Source organism: Cetorhinus maximus, chromosome 21 (genome assembly GCF_964194155.1).
Source record: "Cetorhinus maximus chromosome 21, sCetMax3.hap1.1, whole genome shotgun sequence".
In the NCBI taxonomy this organism is placed as follows: Eukaryota; Metazoa; Chordata; class Chondrichthyes; order Lamniformes; family Cetorhinidae; genus Cetorhinus; species Cetorhinus maximus.
Genome location: NC_135899.1, coordinates 28202432 through 28227905, shown reverse-complemented (window position 1 = coordinate 28227905; position 25474 = coordinate 28202432). Strand labels below are relative to the sequence as shown.

The 25474-nt window shown below is 51.6% G+C and overlaps 1 protein-coding gene across 2 annotated transcripts in view; it reads left to right on the top strand.

Moving 5' to 3' along the window:
• LOC144695797 (retinoic acid receptor RXR-beta-A-like) overlaps nucleotides 1–24838 on the top strand; it is a 58527-nt gene extending 33689 nt beyond the window's left edge. For both annotated transcript variants that reach the window (XM_078566781.1, XM_078566780.1), the window contains exons 6-10: nucleotides 6218–6347; nucleotides 7660–7792; nucleotides 15135–15226; nucleotides 18605–18710; nucleotides 21886–24838. In XM_078566781.1, coding sequence (XP_078422907.1) covers nucleotides 6218–6347; nucleotides 7660–7792; nucleotides 15135–15226; nucleotides 18605–18710; nucleotides 21886–22033 — 609 coding nt within the window. In that variant the 3' untranslated portion in view covers nucleotides 22034–24838. The remainder of the gene's footprint in view (nucleotides 1–6217; nucleotides 6348–7659; nucleotides 7793–15134; nucleotides 15227–18604; nucleotides 18711–21885) is intronic.
• The last annotated feature ends 636 nt before the right edge of the window (nucleotides 24839–25474 follow it).

Sequence of the window (25474 nt, the reverse complement as noted above, 5' to 3'; positions counted from 1 at the left end):
GATCCAACAACAACAACCATCTTCCTTTGTGCTAGGTATGACTCCAACCAGCGGAGAGTTTTTCCCCCTGATTCCCATTGACTCCAGTTTTGCTAGGGCTGCTTGATGCCACACTCTGTCAAATGCGGCCTTGATGTCAAGGGCAGTCACTCTCATCTCGCCTCGGGAGTTCAGCTCTTTTGTCCATGTTTGAATCAAGGCTGTAATGAGGTAAGGAGCTGAGTGACCCTAGCGGAACCCAAACTAGGTGTTAGTGAGCAGGTTATTGCTAAGCAAGTTCTGCTTGATAGCACTGTTGATGACCCCTTCCATTACTTTACTGATGATGGAGAGTGAAGGAACGGCGATATATTTCCAAACTAGGACGATGCATGGCTTGGAAGGGAACTTGCAGGTAGTGGCATTCCCTGCGTCTGGTGTCCTTGTTCTTCTAGGTGGTAGTGGTCATCGGTTTGTAAGGTGCTGTCGAAGGAGCCTTTGTGAGTTCCTGCAATGCATCTTGCAGATGGTACACACTGCTGCCACTGTGCGTCGGCAGCGGAGGGAGTGAATGTTTAAGGTGATGAGTAGGATGCCAATCAAGCGGGCTGCCTTGTCCTGGATGGTGTCGAGCTTCTTGAGTGTTGCTGGAGCTGCACTCATCCAGGCAAGTGGAGAAGGAAACAGAGTTTGCTTTTCTGGTCAATGACCTTTCATCAGAACTGGAAGATGTTAGAGATGTAACAGGTTATAGGCAAGTACAGAGGCAGAGAAAGTGGGGTGGGGGAAAGGTCAAAAGGTAAGTTCTGTGGCAGGGTGGAACACAGGAGAGATTAAATGACAAAAAAGGGACGATGGTGCAAGGCAAAAGGCGGCGGTGATAGGATAAGCAAAGGAACAAAAGGTGGGTCCTGAGGTGGTGTAAATGGGAATAGCAGAATAACAGAAAGGGAGGCGTGGAAAATAGAAAAACATAGAAAATCAAGCAGCAAGACGGATTCCATGGCCTAGGAATGTGATGGAAAATGTGGTGAATTTTCTTCATGTTTCCCTATACTCCATCACACCCAGGAAGAGAGGAGCCCAGGCTCTTTCACATCGAGCAGCTCTTTCTGCATCCAGCATAGCTAACATGGGTAAAACAGCAAGCAGAGAGATTTCAGGAATCATTTATTGACTCAGCACCGAGGTGCCCGAGTGCAGCATCCAGCAAGATGGAAGGAGGGGAAACATGGAATAACAATGAACCAATGAGTTCACTCGAGGAAGTGGAGAGTGTCCTCGATAGCTGTCAATCTAAACATTAATGTCATGGTTCAGGAAGCTGAGTTCAGAGCTCTGTCCAGCCAGGTCGAGTTTGCTACTCCCTCTCCATCCTTACTGGGTTTGACGCTGAGAAACCTCAATAAGAACATAAGGAGTAGGCCATTCAGCCCCTCGAGCCTGCTCAGTCATTCGATAAGATCATGGCTGATCTGATTGTGGCCTTCCTTCCACTTTCCTGCCTGTCCCCCATAACCCTTGACCCCCCTTTTAGATCAACAATCTGTCTAACTCAGCTTTGAATGTATTCAGTGACTCAGCCTCCACTGCTCCCTGGGTAAGAGAATTCCAAAGGTTAACAACCCTCTGAGAGAAGAAATTCTTCCTTATCTCTGTCTTACATGGGCAGCCCCTTATCTCTAAGCTGCGCTCACTAGTTCTAGATTCCCCCAGGAGGGAAATCATCCTCTCGGCTTCAAGCCCCCTCAGAATCTTGTATGTTTCAATAAACCATCACTCAATCTTCAAAACTCCAGTGAGTATAGACCCATCCTGCTCATAAGACAACCCCTTGATCCTAGGACTCAGCCTGGTGAACCTTCTCTGACCTCCCTCCAATGCAAACATGTCCCTCCTTAAGTACGGAGACCAAAACTGTATACGGTAGTCCGTGTGTTTTCACTAATACCCTGTATGGTTGTAGTAAGGCTTTCCCTACTTTTATACTCCATCCCCCCCTTGCAATAAAGACCAAGGTTCAAAGTTCATTGTGCCGGACATCAGCAGGAATTAGCAGAGGAGATAGATGAGTAGGTCAGATCCATTCTTGCCCTATTAAAATTGGCCCTCCCCCCATATAATTATTCTTACTCTGGATTACTCCTTGCCCTTTTTCATAGCCAACCTAAACCTTGTGACACCATATGATCACTGGCCCCTAAATATTCCCCCGTTGACACTTGATTTCAATTGTCTTACCTCGTTCCCCAAAACCACCAGCAATGCTTCCCTCCATGTTGGGCCAGAAGCATACAGGTCTAGCAAATTCTCCTGAACTCTTGCCTGTTGCTGCTGGATATTACGATCCCAATCTACTTTAGAATAATAAAAAGTTCCCCATTCTATAGGTTTGTACCTCGCTGTAATCTCTACACATATTTGTTCCTCTCAATCTTTCCCACTAGATGGTGGCCTACAGAGTACACCCAGTATTGGAATGGCACCTCTATTCTTCTTTAGCTCTCACGAAATACCTTTTGTCCTTGACCCCTCTCGGACATCCTCCCTTTCCAGCACTGTAATATAATCCTCCAGCAATACTGTCACCCCTCCTCCTTTCTATCCTTCCCTGCCTTTCCTGAACACCTTGTATTCAGTAATATAGTACCCAGTCCTGCTCTGTTTTTGAACCATGTCTCCACTGTCGCCACACCATCGTATTCCTACCTGGCTGCCTGCACCCGCAGCTCAACAAACGTACTTGCTATACTCTGCGCATACACGTACAGGCACAGTAACCCTAATTTTTATTTTAGTTCGCAGCTGGGATGTGGATGTCGCTGGCTGGGCCAGCATTTATTGCCCATCCCTAATTGCCCCTGAGAAGGTGGTGGTGAGCTTCCTTCTTGAACCGCTGCAGTCCATGTGGTGTGGGTACACCCACAGTGCTGTTAGGGTGGGTTGACACAGCAACAGTGAAGGAATGGCAATATATTTCCAAGTCAGGATAGTGAGTGACTTGGAGGGGAACTTGCAGGTGGCGGTGTCCCCATCTATCTGCTGCCCTTGTCCTTCTCGATGGTAGTGGTCGTGGGTTTGGAAGGTACTGTCTAAGGAGCCTTGGTGAATTGCTGCAGTGCATCTTGTAGATGGTACACACTGCTGCCACTGTTTGTCAGTGGTGGAGGGAGTGAATATTTGTGGCTGGGGTGCCAATCAAGTGGGCTGCTTTGTCCTGGACGGTGTCAAGCTTCTTGGGAGCTGCACTCATCCAGGCAAGTGGGGAGTATTCCATCACACTCCTGACTTGTGCCTTGTAGATGGTGGACAGGCTTTGGGGAGTCAGGAGGTGAGTTACTCGTCGCACGATTCCCAGCCTCTGACCTTCTCCTGTAGCCATGGAACAGAAAGACAAAGGGGAATGATTGTAGTGAAGAGATGGTTTTACTGCCTACGTATCTACTGTTATTAACACGAATCCCTCACACTGTCACTCGATAACCCCTCCCCAGCGTCTAGTTTTAATGACCATGTATTTACCAACATTAACTCAGTTCCCTCACACCGAGTAGCTCCTTTTTAACCACTACTCCAGACTGGAAGTTTCCGCAGGCTTTGCCGTTCTAGAATTTTGCAACCAACCGTTTGCAACCAAACGGTCATGGATCTGAAAGTCGACGTATGTTTTTGAAGCTGTGCGGCAGAGTTTCCCCCCCTCACACCGCCCCCCCCCCCCCCCAATACCCAATGAATCTTGCCCTGTGGTAATACGTTTTGTTCCCCCTGCGAATGTGCCGAACACATACCAGCTGCTGCACCAGCTGCTCCCTGGGCACTGTTGAGGGGGACATGGAATTCCGACAGTGTCACTTCAAAAGCAGGGAGATGGCGAACTGCCCTGGCTAGCAGAGGAAGGGCATTGATAGAGGAGATGAGGAGGAATGGTTGCCAGCCAGCAAGAGAGGCAGGAACCCTGAGGTTCCCAAACTGTGGGTTGCGACCCCCAGTGGATCGTGGGGGGTCACGGGACGAGATTTCACGGGTCCCGACTGGGAGGCAGCAATGGCAGCCGTGTAGCTCAGACTGAGTTTTGATAGCTGCAAGGCCCCTTTAAATTTCTCTACCTGTCCCACCCCCCTCAACCAGCTTATATTTCACCTCATTTCTATTTTTCTTCAGTTCTGATGAAGAGTCATACGGACTTGAAACGTTAACTGTATCCCTCTCCGCAGATGCTGTCAGACCTGCTGAGCTTTTCCAGCTATTTTTATTTTTATTTTTGTTTCAGATTTCCAGCACCCGCAGTATTTTGCTTTTACCCTTTAAATTTCTGTTGTTTTCCCTCTTGGCGGGCGTGGCTTAATCGCCTGTCCCGTGAAGCCCGAATGCTGCTGTAACCATGCAGCCTGTCACAGGGTGGGTCTCGGCTTTGCTCAGGGCACACCCAAGAAGTTTTAACCCCCAACAACTCTCCAGCCTCACCACCCCCTCTCGCTCAACAACTCTCTGCCCCCCACAACCCACTAGGCAGAAGGACCAGAGGGAGAGACGAGTTCTTTTGACACAGCGAGTAGTTGTGATCTGGAACACGGTGCCTTTGGGGGTTGGTGGGGGGAGCAGATTTAGTCGTTAACTTTCAAAAGGGAATTGGATAAATACTTGAACAGGAAAGATTTGCAGAGCTGTGGGACTAATTGGATAGTTTGCACCAAAGAGGCATCACAAGCATTATGGGCCGAATGGCTTCCTCTTGGGCCCTTAAGATTCGATGATTCCTGTGTTATGGACAGGAGGGGGCAGTTAATTTAAACAGTCCTGATGTCTCCTCTCACCACCCATCCGTAAACAGAAATATGTTTTTGATTTGCTTCCCCCTTTATATAAATAGTGGAATGTTTCCCAATCCCTCGGCTTTGGTGTGACCCAACTTTCCTATTGCTATCCCCACAGCAAACTCGTGATAGGATGAACTCAAAGGTTTAGTTTATTTGCACACACTCGAAACACGGGAAAAGGGTCTCAATGTTGCCTCCTTTGCATACATGCAATAAAAGAGGGATACAGAAAAGAAAGATTTACAGTGCAGAGACTGTAGAGAAAAGGAATATTGTTTCATGTGGGGTCCTTTGTCATAGCAGTCTAGCAGATTCCTGTTGGCCAGCCTGCGATATGCAATATAGATGGCCTTTGTATAGCTCTATTTGAATGTGGTCTGTGCAGCCCACAACGTGTCGTCAGTGTCTCTTCAGACAAAATGATGTGTGAGTTTCCCTGATACTGCCAGGTAGCTTCTTTTGTTCGAGGGTCACAGAGAGACATGGATTCAGCCATTTTAGGTCTTTGCCCAGTTTCAAATTTTCAGAGATAGCAATGACCATATCTATATATATATATTTTATATTAAAAAAAGATACAGCGTGAGGTCTTAGTCCCTCACACCTGCTTTGGCCAACACCTCCAAAAGCTACAACCGGACCGGCCGGTTATTCACCTCGCTGCCTTTCCGGCAAGCCTCTGGGGTTAACATGCCAGGGTGTGTTGGTCCTTGGGAATCAGCTAACTCTGAACTGTGGGATCGTGGCTAACACTGATGCCTCCGAAGCCGAACATTGTAGCTTCAAGTCCCATAGGCCACGAACCTGAAGGTAGGCCGGACGAATGTTGAAGGGGAATGTTTCCTCATATTGTCAGGCGATAGCCATGGCTTGGCGGGTAGCATTCCCCCCCCCCCAATCTCCCTCCAAGCCAGAAGGTTGTGGGCGCGGGTCCGAGTTCCAGATGGGAGCGTGGAATCTGGGCTAGCAACTCCCAGTGCAGCACTGAGGGAGCCCGGCACTGTCACAGTCTTTCAGATGAGGCGTTAAACCGAGGCGGTCAATCAGGCCTGATGTTAAAGATCCCATGACCAGAATTTTTAAGAAGACCAGGTTGGGGGTGCTGTTGTGAGGGTTGGGGGTGGGTGTTCTCCCCAGTTCCTGGCCAATGTTCATCTCTTCAGCCAACATCGCCTAAGGAGGAGGAAAAAAAACCGGATGATCTGGTCGCAGTTACGTTGCTGTTTGTGGGACCTTGCTGTGCACATATTGGCCCGCCACGCTATAGCGGGTGACTACACTTCCGAGAGAGCACTGAATGGGCTGCAAAGTGCTTTGGGTCGTTCCTGAGGCGAAAGGTCACTCAATGCACGAAACGCTGTATAACCAGGAGTATCTTTCTTCCCCCACCCACCCCATACCCCTCCTCCACTCCCCTGCAGCCCAACGACCCGGTGACAAACATCTGCCAGGCGGCGGACAAGCAGCTCTTCACGCTGGTGGAGTGGGCAAAGCGGATCCCGCATTTCTCCGAGCTCCCACTGGACGATCAGGTCATCCTGCTGAGAGCAGGTGAGGATTTGGTTGGGATGAGGGTGAGGGGTGGGGGACTGCTTCACACCGAGCGCAACCCGCCAGTGGGGCCGGCTGCCCTTTGCGCCCGGCACTGGCGGGTGTGGGTAAGGGGGTCAAAACGCGCTAGCAAGGCAGGCGTTTGTGGCCCGCCTGTAATTGCCCTTGAACCGAATGGCCTGCTCGGCCAATTTGGAGGGCGGTTAAGAGTCAACCACATTGCAGGTTCCGGATTTTTCCGACCCTGCGACAGTGAAGGAACGGTGAGAGAGTTCCCAAGTGGGGGAGCCTGAGGTGAAAATCTTATGGCCTGTGGCACAGGACACACCGCTGAGATTGACAAGACCGGGAAGGGCAGCTATACACAAAGGTAGCGTTTGCCCCAAGGTTAGTTTTGAAAAGATGTGAAGATGGTAGGTTGGTGGGAGGGATTTCTGACCTCCCGGGCGGGATTGAGTCTGGATCGGAGCAGGTCGTTGGCAAGGCCAGCATCTAATTTTTTTTTTTGCCCATCCCTAATTGCCCTTGAGCAGGTGATGGTGAGGCACCTGCAACTGAGCGTCTTGCTATTTCAGAGGGCACTTTAGAGTCGGTCACATTACTGTGCGTCTGGAGGCCAGACCAGGTAAGGACGGCATATTTCTTTTCCTAAAGGATGTGAGTGAACCAGCTGGGTTTTTACAACAACCTGGTAGTTTCATGATCATGGTTAATGACACTAGTGTTTTAGTCCAGATTAATTCATTGTATTTGGCTCCAAAATGGTGTAGTGGTAATGTCGCTGCACTAGTAATCCAGAGGGCCCAGGCTAACAAGGGGACGTGGGTTCAGATCCCACCGAGGCAGCTGGTGGAATTTAATTTCAATTAATAAATCTGTAATATAAAGTAATAGTGACTGTGAAACTATCATCAATTGTTGTAAAAACTCATCTGGTTCACTAATGCGCTTTAGGGAAGGAAATCTGCCGTTCTTACCTGGTCTGGCCTACATCTGACTCCAGACCCACAGCAATGTGGTTGACTCTGAACAGCCCTCTGAAATGTCCTAGCGAGACACTCAGTTCAAGAGCAATTAGAGATGAGCAACAAATGATGGCCTTGCCAGTGATGCCCCATCCCATGAAAGAATAAAGAACAAAAAAAAATTCCCTCAGCTGCTGTGGTGGGATTTGAACTGATGTCTCCAGAGCGCTAGTTCACCCCTCTGGATTACTAGTCCACTGACATTATCATTCCAAATGCACGCGCTTCCCCCCCTCCACCCCGGTGTCTGGTGCTTCCTGACGATGTGCCTCGTCTCTTCCCTTCAGGCTGGAATGAGCTCCTGATCGCCTCGTTCTCACACCGGTCGATAACGGTGAGGGATGGGATCCTGCTTGCCACCGGACTCCACGTGCACCGCAACAGTGCGCACAGCGCCGGCGTTGGAGCCATCTTCGACAGGTGGGGAAGGGGTAAAGTTGGTTCCCTTGGCTTCACTGACTTTGTTTACTCTTGGGATGTGGGCGTCACTGACACGGCCAACATTTGTTGTCCATCCCTTGAACTGAGTGCCTTGCTGGGCCAATTCGGAAGGTGGTTAAGAGTCAACCACATTGCTGCGGGTCTGGAGTCACATGTAGGCCAGACCAGCTGAGGATGTTAGTTTCCCTTCCTTAAAGGGGCACTCGTAATCCAGATGGGTTTTAACCACAAGCGATGATGGTTTGTTCCATGGTCACCATTACTGAGACCAGTTTTATATTCATCGAATTTAAATTCCACTAGCTGCTGTGGCAGGGTTTGAGCCAGTGACCCCAGAACCTTAGCCTGGGACTCTAGATTACTAACCCAGTGATGTTACCATTAGGCTCGGTTACCCACCAAAAGTGTTGGCTGTGGGGTGGGACTGCAGAAGGTACTTTCAGGCTGCACTGGGTCAGACGCTGATCCGTCACCTTCAAGACGCACATCACAATGCAGCCTGCGCTGATGTGTTTGTAAGTCGGTGCCTCTTGACTCTCTGGAGCTAATAGAGACTCAGTTTCTATATTCTAACCACCAAATATAAACGTCCATAATTTGTCTCTGATTGAGCAATCTCACTGGGAGGCCTCAGCCTGATGTTGCTGAGTCTGGGAAATGCTGAATGTTGAGTTAATACAGCAAAAGGCTGCTCGACTCAGTAAGTAAAGCACATTTTTGGAGAGTAGATACAGATGGAGATTTACTAACCCCGTGCTGTACCTGTCCTGGGAGTATTTGATGGGGACAGTGTAAAGGGAGCTTTACTCTGTATCTAACCCCATGCTGTACCTGCCCTGGGAGTGTTTGATGGGGACAGTGTAGAGGGAGCTTTACTCTGTATCTAACCCGTGCTGTACCTGTCCTGGGAGTGTTTGATGGGGACAGTGTAGAGGGAGCTTTACTCTGTATCTAACCCTGTGCTGTATCTGTCCTGGAAGTGTTTGATGGGACAGTGTAGAGGGAGCTTTACTCTGCATATAACCACATGCTGTACCTGGTCTGGGGTTGTTTGATGGGCACAATGTATCGGGAGATTAACTCTGTATCTAACACTGTGCTGTACCTGTCCTGGGAGTGTTTGATGGGGACGGTATAGAGGGAGCTTTACTCTATATCTAACCCCGCGCTGTAGCTGTCCTGGGAGTGTTTGATGGGACAGTGTAAAGGGAGCTTTACTCTGTATCTATCCCCATGCTGTACCTGCCCTGGGAGTGTTTGATGGGGACAGTGTAGAGGGAGCTTTACTCTGGATCTAACCCCGTGCTGTACCTGCCCTGGGAGTGTTTGATGGGGACAGTATAGAGGGAGCTTTACTCCGGGTCTAACCCGTGCTGTCCCTGCCCTGGGAGTGTTTGATGGGGACAGTGCAGATGGAGGTTTACTCTGGATCTAACCCCTGATGTGTTTGTAAGTCGGTGCCTCTTGACTCTCCGGAGCTAATAGAGACTCAGTTTCTATATTCTAAGCACCAAACATAAATGTCCATAATTTGTCTCTGATTGAGCAATCTCACTGGGAGGCCTCAGCCTGATGTTGCTGAGTCTGGGAAATGCTGAATGTTGAGTTAATACAGCAAAAGGCTGCTCGACTCAGTAAGTAAAGCACATTTTTGGAGAGTAGATACAGATGGAGATTTACTAACCCCGTGCTGTGCCTGTCCTGCGAGTGTTCGATGGGGACAGTTTAGAGGGATATTAACTCTGCATCTAACCCTGTGCTGTACCTGTCCTGGGAGTGTTCGATGAGAACAGTGTAGAGGGAGCTTTACTCTGTATCTAACACCGTGCTGTACCTGCCCTGAGAGTGTTTGATGGGGACATGTAGATGGAGAATAACTCTGTATCTAACCCCATGCTGTACCTGTCCTGGGAGTGTTTGATGGGACAGTGTAGAGGGAGATTTACTCTGTATCCAACCTGTCCCAGGAGTGTTCAATGGGGACAGTTTAGAGGGAGATTAACTCTGTATCTAACCCCGTGCTGTACCTGTCCTAGGAGTGTTCGATGGGAACAGTGTAGAGGGAGCTTTACTCTGTACCTTACCCTGTGCTATACCTGTCCTGGGAATGTTTGATGGGGACAGTATAGAGGGAGCTTTACTCTGGATCTAACCCCGTGCTGTACCCGTCCTGGGGATGATTGATGGACACACGGTAGAGGGAGATTTACTCTGTATCCAACCCGTGCTGTACCTGTCCTGGGAATGTTCAATGGGGACAGTTTAGATGGAGACTAACTCTGTATCTAACCCCGTGCTGTACCTGTCCTGGGAGTGTTTGATGGGACAGTGTAGAGGGAGCTTTACTCTGTATCTAACCCGTGCTGTACCTGCCCTGGCAGTGTTTGATGGGACAGTTTAGCGGTGCTTTACTCTGTATCTAATGTGTGCTGTACCTGTCCTGGGAATGTTTGATGGGGACAGTGTGGAGGGAGCTTTACTTTGTATCTAACCCTGTGCTGTACCAGTCCCAGGAGTGTTCGATGGGAAAAGTGTAGAGGGAGCTTTACTCTGTATCTTACCCTGTGCTATACCTGTCCTGGGAGTGTTCGAAGGGGACAGTGTAGAGGGAGCTTTACTCTGTATCTAACCCCGTGCTGTACCTGCCCTTGGAATGTTTGATGGGGACAGTATAGAGGGAGCTTTACTCTGTATCTAATCCCGAGCTGTACCTCTCCTGAGAGTGTTTGATGGGGACAGTGTGGAGGGAGCTTTAATCTGTACCTAACCCTGTGCTGTACCTGTTCTGGGGATGTTTCATGGGCACAGTGTATAGGGAGATTAACTCTGTATCTAACCCTATGCTGTACCTGTCCTGGGGGTGTTTGATGGGGACGGTGTAGAGGGAGCTTTACTCTGTATCTAACCCCATGCTGTACCTGCCCTGGGAGTGTTTGATGGGGACCGTGCAGAGGGAGCTTTACTCTGTATCTAACCCCATGCTGTACCTGCCCTGGGAGCGTTTGATGGGGACAGTGTTGAGGGAGCTTTTCTCTGGATCTAACCCCTGATGTGTTTGTAAGTCGGTGCCTCTTGACTCTCCAGAGCTAACAGAGACTCAGTTTCTATATTCTAAGCACCAAATATAAACGTCCATAATTTGTCTCTGATTGAGCAATCTCGCTGGGAGGCCTCAGCCTGATGTTGCTGAGTCTGGGAAATTCTGAATGTTGAGTTAATACAGCAAAAGGCTGCTCGACTCAGTAAGTAAAGCACATTTTTGGAGAGTAGATACAGATGGAGATTTACTAACCCCGTGCTGTGCCTGTCCTGCGAGTGTTTGATGGGGACAGGGTGGAGGGAGCTTTACTCTGTATCTAACCCCGTGCTGTACCTGTCCTGGGAGTGTTTGATGGGGACGGTGTAGAGGGAGCTTTACTCTGTATCTAACCCCATGCTGTACCTGTCCTGGGAGTGTTTGAAGGGACAGTGTAGAGGGAGCTTTACTCTGTATCTAACCCCATGCTGTACCTGTCCTGGGAGTGTTTGATGGGGTCTGTGTAGAGGGAGCTTTACTCTGTATCTAACCCGTTCTGTCCCTGCCCTGGGAGTGTTTGATGGGGACAATGCAGAGGGATGTTTACTCTGGATCTAACCCTGTGCTGTACCTGACCTGGGAGTGTTTGTTGGGGACAGTGTAGAGGGAGCTTTACTCTGGATCTAACCCCTGATGTGTTTGTAAGTCGGTGCCTCTTGACTCTCCAGAGCTAATAGAGACTCAGTTTCTATATTCTAACCACCAAATATAAACGTCCATAATTTGTCTCTGATTGAGCAATCTCACTGGGAGGCCTCAGCCTGATGTTGCTGGGTGTGGGAAATGCTGAATGTTGAGTTAATACAGCAAAAGGCTGCTCGACTCAGTAAGTAAAGCACATTTTTGGAGAGTAGATACAGATGGAGATTTACTAACCCCGTGCTGTGCCTGTCCTGCGAGTGTTCGATGGGGACAGTGTATAGGGAGATTAACTCTGTATCTAACCCTGTGCTGTACCTGCCCTGGGAGTGATCGATGGGAACGGTGTAGAGGGAGCTTTACTCTGTATCTTACCCTGTGCTATACCTGTCCTGGGAGTGTTCGATGGGGACAGTGTAGAGGGAGCTTTAATCTGTATCTAACCCCGTGCTGTACCTGCCCTGAGAGTGTTTGATGGGGACAGTGTAGAGGGAGATTAACTCTGTATCTAACCCCGTGCTCTACCTGTCCTAGGAGTGCTCGATGGGAAAAGTGTAGAGGGAGATTTACTCTTTATCTAACCCGTGCTGTACCTGTTCTGGGGACGTTTGATGGGGACAGTGTATAGGGAGATTAACTCTGTATCTAACCCTGTGCTGTACCTGTCCTGGGAGTGTTTGATGGGGACGGTGTAGAGGGAGCTTTACTCTGTATCTAACCCCGTGCTGTACCTGTTCTGGGGATGTTTGATGGGCACAGTGTATAGGGAGATTAACTCTGTATCTAACCCTGTGCTGTACCTGTCCTGGGAGTTTTTGATGGGGACAGTGTAGATGGAGCTTTACTCTGTATCTAACCCGTCCTGTAACTGTCCTGGGGATGTTTGATGGGCACAGTGTATAGGGAGCTTTACTCTGTATCGAACCCGTGCTGTACCTGTCCTGGGAGTGTTTGATGGAACAGTGTAGAGGGAGCTTTATTCTGTATCTAACAAGTGCAGTAACTGTCCTAGGAGTGTTTGATGGGCACAGTGTAGAGGGAGCTTTACTCTGTATCTAACCCTGTGCTGTACCTGTCCTGGGAGTGTTTGATGGGACAGTGTAGAGGGAGCTTTATTCTGGATCTAACCCCGTGCTGTACCTGCCCTGGGAGTGTTTGATGGGGACAGTATAAAGGGAGCTTTACTCTGGATCTAACCCGTGTTGTCCCTGCCCTGGGAGTGTTTGATGGGGACGGTGCAGAGGGAGGTTTACTCTGGATCTAACCCCTGATGTGTTTGTAAGTCGGTGCCTCTTGACTCTCCGGAGCTAATAGAGACTCAGTTTCTATATTCTAAGCACCAAAAACATAAATGTCCATAATTTGTCTCTGATTGAGCAATCTCACTGGGAGGCCTCAGCCTGATGTTGCTGAGTCTGGGAAATGCTGAATGTTGAGTTAATACAGCAAAAGGCTGCTCGACTCAGTAAGTAAAGCACATTTTTGGAGAGTAGATACAGATGGAGATTTACTAACCCCGTGCTGTGCCTGTCCTGCGAGTGTTCGATGGGGACAGTTTAGAGGGATATTACCTTTGCATCTAACCCTGTTCTGTACCTGTCCTGGGAGTGTTCGATGGGAACAGTGTAGAGGGAGCTTTACTCTGTATCTAACACCGTGCTGTACCTGCCCTGAGAGTGTTTGATGGGGACAGTGTAGAGGGAGCTTTACTCTGTATCTAACCCCATGCTGTACTTGTCCTGGGAGTGTTTGATGGGACAGTGTAGAGGGAGATTTACTCTGTATCCAACCTGTCCCGGGAGTGTTCAATGGGGACAGTTTAGAGGGAGATTAACTCTGTATCTAACCCCGTGCTTTGCCTGTCCTGGGAGTGTTCGATGGGGACGGTTTAGAGGGAGATTAACTCTGTATCTAACCCTGTGCTATACCTGTCCTGGGAGTGTTCGAAGGGGACAGTGTAGAGGGAGCTTTACTCTGTATCTAACCACGTGCTGTACCTGCCCTGGGAATGTTTGATGGGGACAGTGTAGAGGGAGCTTTACTCCGGATCTAACCCCGTGCTGTACCTGTCCTGGGAGTGTTTGATGGGACAGTGTAGAGGGAGATTTACTCTGTATCCAACCTGTGCTGTACCTGTTCTGGGAGTGTTCGATGGGAACAGTGTAGAGGGAGCTTTACTCTGTATCTAATCCCGTGCTGTCCCTGTCCTGGGAGTGTTCGATGGGGACAGTGTAGAGAGATCTTTACTCTGTATCTAACCCCATGCTGTACCTGCCCTGGGAGTGTTTGATGGGACAGTGTAGAGGGAGCTTTACTCTGTATCTAACCCGTTCTGTCCCTGCCTTGGGAGTGTTTGATGGGGACAGTGCAGAGGGAGGTTTACTCTGTATCTAACCCGTTCTGTCCCTGTCCTGGGAGTGTTTGATAGGGACAGTGTAGAGGGAGCTTTACTCTGGATCTAACCCCTGATGTGTTTGTAAGTCGGTGCCTCTTGACTCTCCAGAGCTAATAGAGACTCAGTTTCTATATTCTATCCACCAAATATAAATGTCCATAATTTGTCTCTGATTGAGCAATCTCACTGGGAGGCCTCAGCCTGATGTTGCTGGGTGTGGGAAATGCTGAATGTTGAGTTAATACAGCAAAAGGCTGCTCGACTCAGTAAGTAAAGCACATTTTTGGAGAGTAGATACAGATGGAGATTTACTAACCCCGTGCTGTGCCTGTCCTGGGAGTGTTCGATGGGGACGGTTTAGAGGGAGATTAACTCTGTATCTAACCCTGTGCTGTACCTGTCCTGGGAGTGTTCGATGCGAACAGTGTAGAGGGAGCTTTACTCTGTATCTAACCCCGTGCTGTCCCTGTCCTGGGAGTGTTTAATGGGGACAGTGTAAAGGGAGCTTTACTCTGTACCTTACCCTGTGCTATACCTGTCCTGGGAGTGTTCGATGGGGACAGTGTAGAGGGAGCTTTACTCTGTATCTAACCCCGTGCTGTACCTGCCCTGAGAGTGTTCGATGGGAACAGTGTAGAGGGAGATTAACTCTGTATCTAACCCCGTGCTGTCCCTGTCCTGGGAGTGTTTAATGGGGACAGTGTAGAGGGAGCTTTACTCTGTATCTTACCCTGTGCTATACCTGTCCTGGGACTATGCGAAGGGGACAGTGTAGAGGGAGCTTTACTCTGTATCTAACCCTGTGCTGTACCTGTCCTGGGAGTGTTTGATGGGATAGTGTAGAGGGAGATTTACTCTGTATCCAACCCGTGCTGTACCTGTCCTGAGAGTGTTCGATGGGACAGTTTAGAGGGAGATTTACTCTGTATCTAATCCCGTGCTGTACCTGTCCTAGGAGTGTTCGATGGGAACAGTGTAGAGGGAGCTTTACTGTGTGTCTAACCCCGTGCTGTACCTGCCCTGGGAGTGTTTGATGGGGACAGTGTAGAGGGAGCTTTACTCTGTATCTAACTTGTGCTATACCTGTCCTGGGAGTATTTGATGGGGCAGTTTGTGGTTAACGGTGCCACATGCTTCAACTTGCATGTCAGTGGATACATCTCTCCATAGATTATAACTGTTATATATCCCTCTCTTTCTCCTTCATGCAGGGTTCTGACCGAGTTGGTCTCCAAGATGAGAGACATGGAGATGGACAAGACGGAGCTTGGTTGCCTTCGAGCGATTATTCTCTTCAATCCCGGTACGTGGATCCCTCAAAGCCAAGCCCAGCTCGGGTAGTCAATGTTAGTGAATGAGCACAGACAGTGATCTCTACCTGACGGTGTGAGGTAGGATTAGGTCAGAGAGCCAGGCAGAGCAGGGCAGCAAGTCTGAGGCCTGTCTGCCTCATTAAACAGCACTTCACTGCTCAGTGCAGGTCAAGACTGTGGAAACAAACCTGGTTATGAGCAGGTCAGAGTGAGTCAGCCCATCCTGGGGGTGAGTCGGCCCGTCCTGAGGTGGGGGGGTGAGCTGGCCCGTCCTGAAGTGGGGGGCGGGGGTGAGTCGGCCCGTCCTGAGGGTGGGGGGGTGAGTCGGCCCGTCATGAGGGAGGGGGTGTGAGTCGGCCCGTTCCTGAGGGTGGGGGGGTGAGTTGCCCGTCCTGAGGGTGGGGGGGTGAGTTGCCCGTCCTGAGGGTGGGGGGGTGAGTTGCCCGTCCTGAGGGTGGGGGGGTGAGTTGGCCCGTCCTGAGGGTGGGGGGGTGAGCCGGCCCGTCCTGAGGGTGGGGGGTGAGTTGCCCGTCCTGAGGGTGGGGGGGTGAGTCGGCCCGTCCTGAGGGTGGGGGTGTGAGTCGGCCCGTTCCTGAGGGGGCGGGGGGTGAGTCGGCCCGTCCCGAGGGTGGGGTGGTGAGTCGGCCCGTCCCGAGGGAGGGGGGGGTGAGCCGGCCTGTCCCAAGGGGGTGGGGTGGTGAGTTGGCCCGTCCTGAGGGTTGGGGGGGGGTGAGCCGTCCCGTCCTGAGGGTGGGGGGGGGTGAGCCGGCCCGTCCCGAGGGTCAGGGGGGTGAGTCGGCCCGTCCCGAGGGTGGGGTGGTGAGTCGGCCCGTCCCGAGGGAGGGGGGGGTGAGCCGGCCCGTCCCGAGGGTCAGGGGGGTGAGTCGGCCCGTCCCGAGGGTGGGGTGGTGAGTCGGCCCGTCCCGAGGGAGGGGGGGGGTGAGCCGTCCCGTCCTGAGGAGGCGGGGGGGTGGGGGGGGTGAGCTGGCCTGTCTCGCCGGTGGGGGGGGGGGTGTGAGCCGGCCCGTCCCGAGGTGGGGGGCGGGGTGAGCCGGCTCATCCTTGGTGTGTTTCTCACTGTCAGCCTCGTTGTTGTGTGAGCTCCTTGAATTGATTTGTAACGGTGAGTGTTCGGAAGGCTAAGTTTCAGAGGTGCTACATCCGATACTCAGTATCTGAAGGGACTTGCTGTCAAAGCTTTCCGTCTTGCATTCACCAGGACAAATGCAAGAATATCAAATCTCAAAGAGAGCAACAATTTATACCGCATCAGAAAAGGGTGCTGATTGGCTGGCAGGTCAGCTCTGATTGGTGAAGACATTACCATGGAGAATGCACCAGGGAACTATTGTCCTCCATGCATTTTGCCTGCACAGGTTCCTTTTGCCTGCAGAGGACAGGTCCCTGTGTATAAATATACATAAAATATAAATATATTTTCTTTATTCTTTCATGGGATGTGGGCATCACTGCCAAGGCCAGTATTTGTTGCCCAATTCTAATTGCCCTTGAACTGAGTATCTCGCTGGGACATTTCAGAGGGCTGTTCAAAATCAACCACATTGCTGTGGTTGACCAGACCAGACCAGGTAAGGACGGCCAGATCAGGTAAGGACGGCAGATTTCCTTCCCTAAAGGGGCATTAGTGGACCAGATGGGTCTTTAACAACGATCGGCGAGAGTTTCATGGTCACCATTAACTTTACATTCCAGATTTATTAACTGAATTTAAATTCCACCAGCTGCCGTAGGGCATAGTCAGACAATGTTTGACACCGAGGCAGATGGGGCATTAGGACTGGACCGAGGGAGGGTCTGCAGGGAGGGTTAGAGAGGCGGAGAGGTTTAGAGAGGGAATTCCAGGGCCCAGGCAACTGAAAGCACGAACATCATTCAGTGAGCCAGCTACACTGGGCATACATGAGAGGCCAGAACTGGAAGAGCACAGCTGTCGCAGAGGGCTGTGCAGCTGGAGGAGGTGACAGAGATGGGGAGGGGAGAGGCCACGGAGGGATTGGAAACAGACAAGCAGGTGGATACAGATTGGTTTGAAAGGGAACTGGATAATGACTTGAAGGAGTAAATATCACACAGATATGTGGGAGGAGCGGGTGAGTGGGGCAAATTGTGTTGCCCTTTGAAGGAGTTGGCACAGTCATGGGCCAGATGTCCCACATGTATTATTCTATAAAAATGAGAATTTAAAATCGAGACATTGTTTGACAGAGACCCAGTGTAGGTCAGTGAGCACAGGCATGGTTAGAGGGTGGGAGTGGCTGCAAAGTAGCTCTGTTACCGGGCCAGTAATCCAGAGGCCTAGGTTAATGCTCTGGAGATGGAGGTTCAAATCCCAACCCCACAACAGGGGGAGTTTAAATGTGATTATTTAAATAAATCTGGTCTCGGCGAGTCTCACGGAGAATAAATTGCGAAAACCCATCTGGTTCACTAATCTCCCTTTAGGGAAGGAAATCTGCCGTCCTTACCTGGTCTGGCCTACATGGGACTCCAGACCCACAGCAATGTGGTTGACTCTTAGCTGCCCTCTGAAATGGCCGAGCGAGACACTCGGTTTTCAAAAGGCAGTTCACCACTACCTTATAGAGGGCAATTTGGAATCGCCAATAAATGCTGACTTTGCCAGTGAGGCCCATATCCTGTAAAGGAATAAAACACGCACACACCGACACAAACAGTCACATGCACACGCGTGTCCCATACGCATGCCCCACACACACACACACAAGCACAGACGCGTGCAGCGGGAGGCGCATAGACCCTACGCACCTGCGTGCGCACACATCCCCCGCACACGCCAACACCCCACGCACATGCAAAAGCACACACGCGCGCACACATTGTGTGCGACACTGGAACCAGTTACGATCCCGTTGGAAATAGAGGTGGAACAGAAGAACATATGAAATAGGAGCAGGAGCACACCACTCAGCCCCTCGAGCCTGTTCAGCCATTCTGTAAGATCATGGCTGAACTGATTGTGGCCTCAACTCTACTTTCCTGCCTGTCTCCAATGACTCTTGACTCCCTTGCAAATCAAGAACCTGTCTAACTCATCCCTGAATATATTCAGCGACCCGGCCTTCACTGCTTGCTGGGGAACGGAATTCCAAAGATTAATGACCTTCTGAGAGAAAAAAAATTCCTCCACTTCTCCTTAAATGAGACACAACTTATTTTGACACGTGTTGTTCCCAGCTCCAGATTCCCCCAACAGGAAACATTCTCTCAGTGTTTACCCTGTCAAGCCCCCTCTGAAGGGACTTGGAGCCTGTGCAGGGCTCAAAAGGGGATAAAGTGGTAGTAAGGTTGTGGACCCATGCCTAATCAAACCTACTTGTGTCCTGCAGATGCGAAGGGGCTGTCGAACCCAGCAGAGGTGGAAATTCTCCGAGAGAAGGTTTACGCCTCGCTCGAATCTTACTGCAAACAGAAATACCCGGACCAGCTAGGCAGGTGAATGAGATTGCATTCTGAGTCACACGCTGAGCAGCTCCATCATGGCAGTGTCTGGGGTGGACAGTGGGTTCGGACAGCTGTCTCCCCCTTGGCGCAGTGTCTGGGGTGGACAGTGTGTTTAGACAGCTCTCTCCCCTTGGGGCAGGGTGTGGTGTGGACAGTGTGCTCGGACAGCTCTTTCTCCTCGGGGCAGGAGGTGGAGTGGACAGTGTGCTCGGACAACTCTCTCCCCTTGGGACAGGGTCTGGGTGGACAGTGTGCTTGGACTGTTCCCTCCCACTCGGGCAGGGTGTGGAGTCGACACTATGCTCGGACAGCTCTCTCCCCCCAGGTCAGGGTGTGGGGTGGACAGTGTGCTTGAAAAGTTCTCTCCCCTCGGGGCAGGGTGTGGAGTGGACAGTGTGCTCGGACAGTTCTCGCCACTCGGGGCAGGGTGTGGGGTGGACAGTGTGTTTGGACAGTTCCCTTCCCCTCGGGCAGGGTGTGGGGTGGACAGTGTGTTCGGACAGTTCTCTCCCTCGGGTCAGTGTGTGGGGTGGACATTGTGCTCGGACAGCTCCCTCCCCTCAGAGCAGGGTGTGGGGTGGACAGTGTGTTCGGACACTTCTCTTCCCTTGGGGCAGTGTCTGGGGTGGACAGTGGGTTCAGACAGCTCTCTCCCCTTGGAGCAGTGTCTGGGGTGGACAGTGTGTTCGGACAGCTCTTGCCCCTCGGGCAGGTGTGGAGTGGTCAGTTTGCTCGGACAGCTCTCTCCCCCTTGGGCAGGGTGTGGTGTGGACAGTGTGTTTGGACAGTTCCCTCCCCTTCGGGCAGTGTGGGGGTGGACAGTGTGTTTGACAGTCTCTCCCCTCGGGGCAGGGTGTGGAGTGGACAGTGTGTTTGGGACAGTTCTCTCCCCTCGGGGCAGGGTGTGGAGTGGACAGTGTGCTCGGACACTTTTCTTCCCTGGGGCAGTGTCTGGGGTGGACAGTGGGTTCAGACAGCTCCCTCCCCCTCGGGGCAGGGTGTGGGGTGGACAGTGTGTTTGGACAGTTCTCTCCCCCTCAGGGCAGGGTGTGGAGTGGACAGTGTGTTCGGACAGCACTCTCCCCCCGGGGAAGGGTGTGGGTGGACAGTGTGCTCGGACACTTCTCTTCACTTGGGGCAGTGTCTGGGCTGGACAGTGTGTTCGGACAGTTCTCTCCCATCGGGGCAGTGTCTGGGGTGGACAGTGAGCTCGGACAGTTCTCTCCCATCGGGGCCGTGTCTGGGGTGGACAGTGTGCTCGGACAGCTCCCTCCCCTCGGGGCAGGGTGTGGAGTGGACAGTGTGTTCGGACACTTCTCTTCCCTTGGGGCAGTGTCTGGGGTGGACAGTGGGTTCAGACAGCTCTCTCCCCTTGGAGCAGTGTCTGGGGTGGACAGTGTGTTCGGACAGCTCTTGCCCCTCGGGGCAGGGTGTGGAGTGGTCAGTTGCTCGGACAGCTCTCTCCCCCTTGGGGCAGGGTGTGGTGTGGACAGTGTGTTTGGACAGTTCCCTCCCCTTCGGGGCAGTGTGTGGGGTGGACAGTGTGTTTGGACAGTTCTCTCCCCTCGGGGCAGGGTGTGGAGTGGACAGTGTGTTTGGACAGTTCTCTCCCCTCGGGGCAGGGTGTGGAGTGGACAGTGTGCTCGGACACTTTTCTTCCCTTGGGGCAGTGTCTGGGGTGGACAGTGGGTTCAGACAGCTCTCTCCCCCTCGGGGCAGGGTGTGGGGTGGACAGTGTGTTTGGACAGTTCTCTCCCCCTCAGGGCAGGGTGTGGAGTGGACAGTGTGTTCGGACAGCACTCTCCCCCCGGGGAAGGGTGTGGGGTGGACAGTGTGCTCGGACACTTCTCTTCACTTGGGGCAGTGTCTGGGCTGGACAGTGTGTTCGGACAGTTCTCTCCCATCGGGGCAGTGTCTGGGGTGGACAGTGAGCTCGGACAGTTCTCTCCCATCGGGGCCGTGTCTGGGGTGGACAGTGTGCTCGGACAGCTCCCTCCCCTCGGGGCAGGGTGTGGAGTGGACAGTGTCTCGGACAGCTCTCTCCCCCTGGGGCAGGGTGTGGTGTGGACAGTGTGCTCGGACAATTCTCTCTCCTCGGGACAGGGTCTGGGGTGGACAGTGTGCTTGGACAGTTCCCTCCCCCTCGGGGCAGGGTGTGGAGTCGACACTATGCTTGGACAGCTCTGTACCCCGGGGGCAGGGTGTGGGGTGGACAGTGTGCTCGGACAGTTATTTCTGAGTCGTGCTTGGCTCTTGGTTGGATTACCCACCCAATCGTTAGCTGTACCTTAAGCCTGTCCCCCCACAGCCTCGGCTGGTATGCTTAGCTCTGCCGGGCTTCGCTGTGGGATCTGGGGCTGACTGAGACATTAGGTGTGGAGGAAGGTGATGTCCAGGTCAGGATTGTGGGAGGGGTGATTAAGGCATGAGTGGGAGGGTAGGGAATATTGAGGGGGAATGGGTGGGATTATTAAAGGGCATGGGTTATTGTGATGGAGGGAGAGGGATTATTGAGGGGGTGGGAAGTGTTTATTAATGGGGCGTTATTAAAGGGTGGAGATGTGTTCTTGGGGAGAGAAATGCAGGGGTGGGGTTTTTTGGGGAGGGGATATGGGGAGGAGAGATTATTGAGGGGGAGGGCAGGGATTTTTGAGAAGAAAGGGGTTATTAAAGGCGAGTTGGGAGGGATTATGGGGGAGGGATTCAGGACAGGGCACTTATGGAGGAGGGATTTATTTGGGATTATTGAGGTTGTTACTGAGTGAAGTGGGACAAGGTTCATGAGATTTGGAAGGGTTTATGGGGAGAGCGATTGGGGCTGGAGGGGTATTGAGGGGAGGATGGTTTACTGAGGGGGTAAATTGGGGGATTCATGGGCAAGTTAATGGGGTTATAAAGGGGAATAGTGGTTATTGGGTGCAGATGGGGCATTAATGGGGGTTATAGGGGGACTGGGCTTATTGGGGGGTAATGTGGGCGGGTGGGGGGGGTTATAGCTGGGATGAAGGGGTTATTATGAGTATTGTGGAATGGCGGAGGGCCTGAAACAGCGGAGCGTTTTCTGGTACAGAATGTGGGAGGTGAATGTGCCTGACCTGTCCTGAGTGCTGACCTTGACTCCTTGCTTGTCCCCTTCGTGCCTCCCTCCCCCCCTCCCCTCCGCCAGGTTTGCGAAGCTCCTTCTCCGCCTGCCTGCCCTGCGCTCCATCGGACTCAAGTGCCTGGAGCATCTCTTCTTCTTCAAGCTGATTGGAGACACTCCCATCGACACCTTCCTCATGGAAATGCTGGAGGCGCCACACCAGATGTCCTGAGGGTGGGGGCGGTGAGGGGTGGTGGGGGTGGGCGGGGGAGTGGGGGAGGGTGGGGGGAGGCGCTTCTCAATGGATCCAGAACGGAACAAAACAGCATTGCCCCTCCCGCCACGAGGGGGTCCGGGAGGAAAGCAGCTGGGCGGATGCCTGGCCTCCGAGATGCGTCGTTACAAGCCTTGCGGCCGCTTGGCCACGGCATTGACTCTCGTCAAGTCCGCCATCGTGAAGATACGGCAGTGCCCTGACCTGGTGAACTCAGCAAGCGCATCGTCGGGCAGAGTGATGGTGGAGACGCTCCCGTTGGAGAGAGGGGAAAGGGAGCCCTGCAGCCCAAGGGCCGAGCTGACCCATCGCCAGCCCAGGCTCTGGTGAGGTGCTCCCCTGGCCGCCACCTGTACCCATCTCGCTGCTTTGGCTAACCCCGCACTCCTCTCTGCCTCTCTCTCCCTCTCCCCTTCACTCAGCCCGCCTGGTGGCTCGCTCGCTGTCCTCCGAGGATTTCCAGCGGCCAGGGGAGGGGCTTGCCGCTCTTCAGATCGGTGGGTGCAACCTCGTCCTTTTTTATTTATTTAAACTGAGCCGTGCTTGGCTCGCACAGACTGTGGGACATTGTGTGGTTGAGGGAGGGTGGGGGGTGGTGGGAGGCCTGGTGGCACGGTGCTGATTGATGAATAAGGAGCCGCCTGTATGTGTTAGCGGTAAGCGCTGATAGTACTTAGAACCTGCAGCTCTCTGCACAAGCTAGCGCCTGGCAGCTGGCCTTATACCCAGAGCAATAGGCAGACACCCTCTGTGGGTGTGAGGGGCCGAGGGGAGCGGGTCTGATTAAGCTCCAGCCATGATGCTCCGTGGCCCATGGATGGTCATCATTTTAAGTATTGGGAGCGAGTGGGAGAAAGTCAAGATATCAGTAAAAGTCATGCTTCAGACGCACCTGAGGTGTATTGGCGGGTTAAAATATAGACTTTCACTCTGTATATAACCCTGTGCTGTACCTGTCCTGGGAGTGTTTGATGGGGACAATGTAGAGGGAACTTGACTCTGTATCTAACTGTGCTGTACCTGTCCTGGGAGTGTTTGATGGGGACAGTGTAGAGGAAGCTTTACTCTGTATCTAACCCTGTGCTGTACCTGTCCTGGGAGTGTTTGATGGGGACAGTGTAGAGGGAGCTTTACTCTGTATCTAACCCGTGCTGTACCTGCTCTGGGAGTGTTTGATGGGACAGTGTAGAGGGAGCTTTACTCTGTATCTAACCCTGTGCTGTACCTGCCCTGGGAGTGTTTGATGGGGACAGTGTAGAGGGAGCTTTACTCTGTATCTAACCCATGCTGTACCTGTCCTGGGAGTGTTTGATGGGACTGTGTAGAGGAAGCTTTACTCTGTATCTTACCCGTGCTGTACCTGCCCTGGGAGTGTTTGATGGGACAGTGTAGAGGGTGCATTACTCTGTATCTAACGCGTGCTGTACCTGCCCTGGGAGTGTTTGATGGGGAGAGTATAGAGGTAGCTTTACTCTGTATCTAACCCCGTGCTGTACCTGCCCTGGGAGTGTTTGATAGGGACAGTGTCGAGGGAGCTTTACTCTGTATTTAACCCCGTACTGTATCAGCCCTGGGAGTGTTTGATGGGACAGTGTAGAGGGAGCTTTACTCTGTAATTAACCCCGTACTGTTTCAGCCCTGGGAGTGTTTGATGAGGACAGTATAGAGGTAGCTTTACTCTGTATCTAACCCCGTGCTGTACCTGCCCTGGGAGAGTTTGATAGGGACAGTGTCGAGGGAGCTTTACTCTGTATTTAACCCCGTACTGTATCAGCCCTGGGAGTGTTTGATGGGACAGTGTAGAGGGAGCTTTACTCTGTATGTAACCTCGTGCTGTACCTGTCCTGGGAGTGTTTAATGGGACAGTGCAGAGGGAGCTTTACTCTGTATCTAACCCTGTGCTGTACCTGTCCTGGGAGTGTTTGATGGGACCGTGTAGAGGGAGTTTTACTCTGTCTCTAACCCCGTGCTGTATCTGCCCTGGGAGTGTTTGATGGGGACAGCGTAGAGGGAGCTTTGCTCTGTATTTAACCTGTGCTGTACCTGTCATGGGAGTGTTTGATGGGGACAGTGTAGAGGGAGCTTTACTCTGTATCTAACCCTTTGCTGTACCTGTCCTGGGAGTGTTTGATAGGGACAGTGTAGAGGGAGCTTTACACTGTATCTAATCCTGTGCTGTACCTGTCCTGGGAGTGTTTGATAGGGACAGTGTAGAGGGAGCTTTACTCTGTATCTAACCCCGTGCTGTACCTGTCCTGGGAGTGTTTGAAGGGACAGTGTAGAGGGAGCTTTACTCTGTATCTAACCCTGTGCTGTACGTGTCCTGGGAGTGTTTGATGGAGACAGTGTAGAGGGAGCTTTACTCTGTATCTAACCCTGTGCTGTAACTACCCCCATTGTTGCTGCTTGAAATGAGTCAGATTCTTTCCCTCAACACTGACACCCCACATTCGGCATAGTTTATCAAAGTGGCTTTAATCCAGTGGGTCACTGGACAAGTCCCGCAGCCTCACATACTCAAGCCAGTGACTGAAAACAAAACCCCTAGTTGGGTAAATTAGGGAGAAATGGGCTGACTTTTCCTTTAAAGCTACACTCCTTCAAGCTGTTACATCAGCTGCTCTTTACATATTTGCAGGTAGCTTTGATTTGCTGCAGCTCAGAGTATATTTAAAGCATGTTTTACAAAATAATCACATTGTAATGTTTTAAGATTTGTATTTTGCTATCAAACCCATTAAAAAGAAAACCATTGCACCTCGACCAGTTTACCCGTGTGCTGCAAATGTTCATTAGTAGCTTAAAAGCGAGCCTGATTGTTTGCTCCTTTCTGCATCTGTTACTCATTCTCAGGGTGAGGGGTTTACTGTAAAAACTAGGATTTATTAGCAGATTGGGAGAAAACGTTTAAAGTGATGAATGTGGCGCCAATCAAGCGGGCTGCTTTGTCTTGACGGTGTCGAGCTTCTTGAGTGTTGTGGGAAGCTGCACTCATCCAGGCAAGTGGAGAGTATTCCATCACACTCCTGACCTGTGCCTTGTAGATGGTGGACAGGCTCTACATAGAATTCCCAGCCCCTGACCTGCTCTTGTAGCTACAGTATATATATGGCTGGTCCACTTCAGTTTATGGTCAATGGTAACCCCCACCCAGGATGTTGATAGGGGGCGTATTCAACGATGAACATAGGAACAGGAGTAGGCCATTCGGCCCCTCAAACCTGCTCCGCCATTCAACCAGATCATGATTGATCATCTATCTCAAAATGCCATTTTCCCACACTATCCCCGTATCCCATGATGTTTTTAACATTTAGAAATCTATCCATTTCTGTCTTGAACATCCTCAATGACTGAGCCTCCACAGCTCCCTGGGGTAGAGAATTCCGAAGATTCATC